The 8438-nt window shown below is 45.0% G+C and overlaps 1 protein-coding gene across 5 annotated transcripts in view; it reads right to left on the reverse strand.

The window, feature by feature from the left end:
* Positions 1 to 7525, reverse strand: part of DDHD1 (DDHD domain containing 1) — a 128855-nt gene extending 121330 nt beyond the window's left edge. For all 5 annotated transcript variants that reach the window (XM_010372061.2, XM_010372060.2, XM_010372058.2 and 2 more), the window contains exon 1: positions 6467 to 7525. In XM_010372061.2, coding sequence (XP_010370363.2) covers positions 6467 to 7301 — 835 coding nt within the window. In that variant the 5' untranslated portion in view covers positions 7302 to 7525. The remainder of the gene's footprint in view (positions 1 to 6466) is intronic.
* Positions 7526 to 8438: the final 913 nt, after the last annotated feature.

Below are 8438 nucleotides of genomic sequence, written 5' to 3' on the forward strand. Positions count from 1 at the left end.
GGGGGAGGGGGGAGCGATTGCATTGGGGAGTTATACATGATATAAATGATGAATTGATGGGTGCTGACGAGTTGATGGGTGCAGCACACCAACATGGCACAAATATACATACGTAACAAACCTGCACGTTATGCACATGTACCCTAGAACTTAAAGTATAATAAAAAAATGAAAAAAAAAAATAAAAATAAAAAATAAAGATTATCTAGAGATAGCTTAATGTAATAAGACATTAAAATAAACATTAATGGGCTAGGTGTGGTAGCGCATGCCTGTAATCCCAGCACTTTGGGAGGCTGAGGCAGGAAAATCACTTGAACCTGGGAGGCAGAGGTCTCAGTGAGCTGAGATTGCGCCATTGCACTCCAGCGTGGGCAATAAGAGCGAAACTCTGTCTCAAAACAAGGAAACAAACAAACAAACAGGCTGGACACAGTGGCTCACAACTGTTATCCCAGCACTTTGTGAGGCCACGGTGGGTGGATAACTTGACATCAGGAGTTCAAGATCAGCCTGGTCAACATGGTGAATCTCCATCTCTACTAAAAATATAAAAATTAGCCGGGCATGGTGACACATGCCTATAGTCCCAGCTACTAGGGAGGCTGAGGCAGGAGAATCGCTTGAACCTGGGAGGCAGAGCTTACAGTGCACTGAGATCACACCACCGTACTTCATCTTCGGCAACAGAATATCTCAAAAAAAAACAAAAATTAATGTATAATTCAATCTTGTTGACAATTTGCTGATGCTAAAAAGCAGTACATAAAATAGAATTACTTTCATATGATTATATCAATTTTGCTACTGTTTTTCTTCAGTTCTCTGGTACAGGCAAGTTCCAATTTTTTACCACCTTGAATTTCACTTGTCTCCTAATCTAGGAGTATCAGAAAGTATCTGCATTGTGGTTTTCATTCTATTAATTTACTCAATTATCAGTGATTCAATACTTCTTATGGGCACAATTTCCCTTTATCCACTGTGGACACAAAAGAGTAGAACTGTAGATTATATACAGTAACTATAAAAAATTTTTTCCTTGTTCTACTTTTTAACTGAACTTTTAGAGTGTATTGTGGAAAAAAAGAAGGGATTCTGTATATCTGTACCCTTCATCAATGCTGGCAGTTTTTTTTTTTTTGTATAACATGCACAGTTTAAATTTCAGTACATTCACGAAAAAACAAAGGTCTTAGGTCAGATTCCCTAGTTATTAGGAATTCCATAACTACGTACTTTCCAATTTTTTTTGCCAATATTTTTCATCTTAGGCTTCCTGTGAATAATATGTTCTCCTTCTAGTTCTCCTCTCTGACTTCCACTGTCCTCCCCCGGTGTCCATAATTTTCAGAGGATTCCTTGACCAGCACATCCAGACTTTTCTTGCTCTCTACAAAAAAGGATCAACTGTAGGTTCCAGACATCAAGGTTCTCAGCAAAATACAAACTATAAAGAGCGATATGGAGATAAAAGACCCAAAATAAAATTTGGAAGAGAGAAGCATACACAAGATCTCTTTTATAAGAAAAGGGTAAAAGAGGAAAGAAAAGCAGAGGGGGTTTACAGGGGTAAGAAAACTACAATGATTGCTCTAAGCATTTGCATAAAGCACTTGCAAACCATGCATTCATTATAACATTTTGGCCATACATAAGGTGAATCAGTAACTGATATTAGATCAATTTTTAAAGTAATGATGCATTTCAAAGGGAAAGAGAAACCCCAAATGCCATGGTCAGGTGCCAGGTCCTGCCCTCCATACATGTCACTATCCATTCACATCCTTGTTCTGTTTTAGCAGGTCACTGTGCATTGTAAAACGCACTCTAAAGCAGATTTGATCTGGGATGAGGTGGGTTCTCAGAAAACTGGGGCCTTGGTACTGTAAACCTGAGCAGTCAGGGTTCAATGCAGTCCAAGGCTGCTTTCCAGTCCAGGCTAATGGGGGATAACACAGTAATAAAGAGTGAAAGATAAAAGTCTCCAACACTTTTTCAGGTTCAGGCACTATCCCTATAGTCCTGCTTTATTGGAGACAGAAATTGATCAAAAAAAGAGTGCCTTCTGACCCCGGGACTCCATTATTTTCCATGATGCCCTGTGCCACACAAAGGATTGTTATTACGAATAACATGGTCACATCTACACCAAGTTTGTAAACATCATGTAATTAAGGGAAAAGCTCTAATTTTTTTTTATCTCATTTTACTGGGAATATAATTTTCCCTTTGTTGCAATATACCACAAAAACAACTGGTTTATTTCTAAAGCATTTGAAACTGAAAATGGTTTAAAATTACAATAATGCAAGTAGGCTGCATAAGTATACCAGAAGGCGGGTGGTGACAGAAAAGAAATCTGTGGTTTATAGACTCCTGGATACTACATATAAAAATGTGGTCAATAACTTTATTAATTTAGTCAATGAATAGAAATCATACAACCCCCTAGTGCAAATTGCACACATCACTGCCATCAGAATTGTTGAATTATTCTTTTTTTTTTTTTTTTTGATATGGAGTCTTGCTCTTGTCGCCCAGGCTGGAGTGCAGTACCATGATCTCGGCTCACTGCATGCAACAGCTGCCTCCCAGGTTCAAGTGATTCTCCTGCTTCAGCCTCCCAAATGGCTGGGATTACAGGCACCCGCCACCACGCCCGGCTAATTTTTGTACTTTTAGTAGAGACGGGGTTTCGCCATGTTGGCCAGACTGGTCTCGAACTCCTGACCTCAGGTGATCCACCCACCTCAGCCTCCCAAAGTGCTGGGATTACAGGCGTGAGCCACCACGCCCAGCCTAGAATTGTTGAATTATTCTAAGCTCATGAAATATCTCTAGAATGTTCCACATGCCTTCCCATCTGCTATTACTAAATGCTTTGGCCACTTTCTTGCCAATATTCCTTACAGACATTCTTTCACCTCTGATGAGGTACTGACTAATAACAAGAAATTGTGGGCACTCAACAACTGTGCACTGGTTAACTTTACTAACCTGTATGTGCACTTCTAAAAATAAAGTGTATAGCTTTTTTGAGATCCACATATAGTTAACACCTAGTACAATGTGCCAACCACTGTAATAAGGATGTTACATGTAATAATCCTCAAAACAAGTCTATGAAATGAATACAAACAGGAAGAACACTGCGAACAAGAGAGCTCACAACCATTACTCAGCATGATTAGTTTTTATCTAGAATGTCCACATGCAGCCAGAAGAATATCTAAACATACAATAAAACAAAAATAAGTTTACAACTAATATTTTTTCATATGTAATAATATTGGCTCCTCATTAATAGAAGACAAATTCTGTTCTCCTTTCTGATTCATGTACCCCAAATTAGTTCAAATTTTATCTGCTAGTCAAGTTCAAAAGGAAGAATAAAATAAAATCTTTCTTTTAGAATAGGTATAGCTAACTTGTTGGCCTTGACACCCAGATGCAGTGGGGCTAAATTAGGACACAAAAATCTAAATGGCCAATGGATTCATACCACCATTCTACACAGGAACTTACTGGCCTTTTTTTATTTTTAAACTCTTTTATTACCACTAACCAGACAGTTTCCAAAACAGCTAAAAAGGAAAAGTAAAATGTCAGCAAGGTCAAAAGCTGCAACATATAGTATGAGTTTTTCTATGTGAAGAAAGGCTGAAGAACCCATACGGGGACTGGACCCTCCTAGAAAGTGTGAAAACGTACACACAGGGACTTAAGAAACCAATTAAAGTTATATGAGATTCTGTGAGAAATGGCAAATTACAGGATAGATAAAAAGCACGATTGTGATATTATAGCTCATATGAGGGCTTGGACTGTATCTTGTAGAGAATTATTTAGAAAATGCTAAAATAGAGATAAAAACAGGTGTTGCTCTTATGCTAGTTAACAAAAATTTATAAGCTATAATTGGCCTAATGGCTCTTTGCTTTAGGAAAGAAGACTGGAGAAAGATAAGTCCACATTACCTTTAGGTTAACTTTTGTAGGCTTCCACCAGTTCTCACTTGATTTATGACACTAGCATTCTACTGATATTCTGCTTCCAACTCTCCAGCTCAACCTTTGCATTGTCATTAATCACATGTAAGTATAAAGAACCTTCTACTGTTTGGTTCTTCATTACTCACAGGATCAAGGCCAAACTCCTTAGCACTGCTTATCTACTCTGTCCGTTTTCCAGCTATTCTCCCAAATGTGCCATTCATGTGCAGGTGCTCCCTTCACAATCTCCATCCTGTCCCTGACCAAACACCAGCCTTCACATACCTCGGTCTCTGTGGTTGGTCAAAGCCGAAACCCAACCCCATGTGTCTCAGTGCCTGCAGGTGTAGACCTCACTTCCTTAAAATGCCATGCAGTTTCAGACCTGTGTCCTTGTGTATGCACCCATCTAGCTGGAATGCCCTTCCCTCTATTTCTCTGCTTCATTAAATTCATCCTGTAAGACTCTGTCTTAAATCTTCTGGGACGCTTTCCTGATATCCTCACCCTTGGATGGGTCAGAAGCTCTTTGCATACCGCACTGTATTCCCCCACTAGACTAATGAATGAACTGCTTCATCACTTTGTAGCTGAGTGACCTTGGACAAGCTCATTAATTTCACTGAGCCCATTTCTTCATGTATATAATGTTAGTATTAATTTGCTATCACTGTAAAATAATGAACGTCAAAAATCACTTGTAAACAGTGAAGCACCATGCGGGCATTAACAATTTTATCAAAAACCAAGAGAGCACACAGTATTCTTGGTGAATATACTTCAGTTTAATCTAAAGGTAAGATTCATCTCTCGGTTTTCGTCCCCTCTCCAAGGATACCCTGTATTTTTATCCAACGTTCTGACTCTACTAAGTCTTGGTACTTCTATCTTCAGGAAAAAAAACATATGATGATGTTTAAGTCATTTGAAGGAAACACCGAGCGGGAAGCTCTGAAAGGGTAAGGATTTTCCTTTTCCCCATCTTTCTTAATGCCTTCACAAGAGTACCGTTATGGACATACAAATACTCTGAATATGAAAGAACTGAATGAATATAGTGAGCTTGTAATCTAAATCTGTCTTTAGTGAGCTTATAATCTAAAAAAGTGAATGATGTAACAGATCTCACTGAATCTGACCTTATAAAAATGGTAATAAATGCCTTTAGTATCATCTTAATGTGCAGTAAATTACATTTCCTGCTATTATTTTATTTGGTGATTTGACACACGTTGGAATTGCTATCTTAGTAAGTCATGCTTAACATATGAATGTTTTAACATTATCAGAATCACTGATGCAATTCAATACCTAGTTATTGAATATGTATTGCACTAGGCCCTATCAGAGTACAGAGGTAAAGGTGATGGGCTCTGCCGATGGTAAGGTGCTAAACATACAGAAAGGAAGCTGTCATCAATCCATCTAATTAATAGAGGGCAGAGTACTGTATGGAGGATTTAAGGGTTGTGACAATCATTGAAGACACCTAAGTGAGAGCATTGGGCCCATGAAAATTAAAAGTGTATATTACATACAATACTGGTGGTAAATAACTTCTGTGACTATTGAATATCTACTATATATTACATATGTAGTATTTGCTGTATGCACTGGCAGATATTTATGGTCACCTTCTTCCTATTCAACTATAAACCCATCTGTGTTGTTGTCTAATAAATACTGTTAACACTTGTATCACACGTAAGTACCAACCATAGTTCCAAGCCCTTGAGGTATATTTTCTAATTTACTTTCACAGCAATCCCACGAGGTAGGTACAATTTCTCCCCTTTTACAGATGAGGAAGACGGGGCACAGAAATAGTAATTTTTCAAGGTTAAGATGCAAAGACGAAAATATGTAAATGAGGACCTAAGAGACAGAATCCAGTATTCCATCGAGGGAGCGGAGCCACTTGCCAAAGCTGCTTCATGCAGTGCTTTCCACCTCTCTCGGAACACACCCAGTGGGAACAACCTATCTCCTTTCCCGCCAGGGATTCTTTTTCTTTTCCTGAATCCATAACTAAGCTGTTGATTCTCGAGCAGATCCTCTCAAACCTTCCTACTCCAGAAGACGTGCCGCTATTTAAATCATAGGCTGTTCAGGGTAAATGAGACCGAACCAGATCTCCAGGTGGACAAAGCTGGTAGGATCACGAAATTAAACCTCGGGCTGCGGATCCGTTCCTGGATCACTTCCAGGGGATGGCAGTAGCACCCGGCTCACCCAGGAAGCGCTACCCCCGAAGGTATCCAGTCCTCCTGACCCCAGGCAGCTTGGGTTTTGCCATCTGCTCGTTTACCCTTCACCTGCCGACGCTCCAAGCGCAATCTGCATCCTACCCCGGACAAACGCCAGGCCTCACGCTCCTCCCTCTTCGCGGCGACCAGTCCCAAACCCATACCGGTGCACACCGGCCCATGCAGGGACAGCCCGTCCCGCCCTAACCCCGGCCCGCTACTCACGGTTCCAGTACACCGGGTAGCACTCTCCTTGGGTCACATCCACCTCGTAGAGGCCACCCCGCACGCACACAGGCTCGATGTTCACCAGTTCCACCATCTCGGGCTCGTGCCCCGTCGTACTCTGGCAGAAGCCACAGGCGCGGTCCTCATCGTCATCTCCGGAACTGGAGGCTGGGCCCGTGGGGGAGCACACATGTTCGCCGTCCCGGTCCTCGCCCTGGCGCCGGGCACCCGTGGCCTGCAGCAGGGTCCGGAAAGCGAGCTCGATGCGGAGCGAGTCGTAGCCAATGAAGGGCTTCCAGGTCTTCTTGTCCTCCTTGTAGAACCAGCGTACCTCCTCCGGGCCCAGCTCCGTCACTACCTCATAGCGGTGCCGGGCGGCCGGGCCGCCAAGCCGGGTACGTTTCCTTTCCCCGGGGACCCCTCCTGTCGCCCCGCCGCCCCCCGAGTTCGTCGGGACCAGCGGAGGCTGCTGCGGCTGGTGCAGCGACAAGGAGCTGCCGCCGCCGCCGCCGCTCTCGCCCTCGCTGTAGTAGCGCAGCGAGGAGCCCGACTCAGCGGAGCTGAAGTCATAGTTCTCGTCACTGAGGCAGGGGTCCAGCGCCAGGTGGTGGTTGTGGTCCTCGGTGCCCGGCGCCAAATGCAGCCCGGGTTCCCCGCGAAGCAGCGCCAGGGGCACGTCGCCGTCGCCCGGGTCCCCGCCGGGCAGGTGCTCGAAGCAGCAGACGCCGCCGCCGAACGCTGGCCCCGCGTCTGAGCCCAGCTCCCAGGCGCCGCCACCGCCTCGGCCGTTATGCTCGGGGCTCCGCGGGGACCCGCGGCCCGGGTAATTCATGCTGTGGAGACGCCGCCGGCTGCCCGGCGGCGCGCGGAGCCGTGACCCCCAGCGCTTCCGCCACACATTCAACGCCGGCGCCCTCTCCACCCAGAGTTTTTAATCTTTCAAATCCCGACCCGAGCTGCGGCGGCAGCGGCAGCCGCTCCGCCCCTACGAGACCCGCATCCGCCGCAGCCGCGTTCTGCGGCCCGCCCCATTGTCACGCAGCCCGACGTAGGCGGTGCTTCGGCCCGGCCCCGCCCCCCGGCCGCGCGCGCCGCCCCGGAAGCCCGGGCTGCCGCGGCGCAGCGCGCGGGCCGCCTCCGGTACCCGTCTGGCTGGGAGTGTAGGGTCGCCTCAGGTCGCCCGCCGCTCTTGGGCCTCCTCGGCTCCCTTCCTCTTTCCCTGCGGTCTTCATTCGCTGCTGCCTCGGTGCCCCCCTTCTGGAGTTCACAGCCCATTTGTGGATAGGCTTTATCCCACTCATCCTTGCAGTGTGGGTCATGAGCCCAGAGCCTTAAGCTGCGTGTCAAGAGGGCCCCGGGATGTTGGATTCAGCATTGCTTTTTTTGACCTTAGGCCCTACTGCGGCCTCACCTGGACGTTTTGTCACCTGGCCCTGGTCCCTCCAGACAGAACCAGGACGCATAGGTGGGTGGATACGAGGGCACTCCACCCCACACCCATCACTCACCTTGGTGTCACCACTCCCACTGGGAAACTGGAATCTAAACCTCGCTTCATATGCCATCTCATATTATTACTTATATTTTAATGCTTGGATTTCCTGTTTTCTCAACCTCATTGCAAGGCACTTGACAGAAACCAAGTCTGTATGTCAGCCTCTCCCACACAGTGGGTGTACAATCAGTCTTAATTGATTATAATGATGTCAAGTCCAGCCAGCTGTGGTAAAGAGTATTAGATTGAGAGCTAGAAAGCAACTAGGTTCTAGATTTAGCATTGCTAACCAGCCACAGGCAAATCACATAATCTCCATAATCTTTTTGGTTTCCTCATCTGTAAAATTAAGATTCTTGGACCAGATGATATCTAAAGTTCCTTCTAGCAATGGAATTCTATGAACTTTAAGGTTTCTTCCAGATTTTTATACATCTCTGATTCTGTAACTCATATTCTGGGATCAAGTTGAAT

This window comes from Rhinopithecus roxellana, chromosome 5 (assembly GCF_007565055.1).
Source record: "Rhinopithecus roxellana isolate Shanxi Qingling chromosome 5, ASM756505v1, whole genome shotgun sequence".
NCBI lineage: Eukaryota > Metazoa > Chordata > Mammalia > Primates > Cercopithecidae > Rhinopithecus > Rhinopithecus roxellana.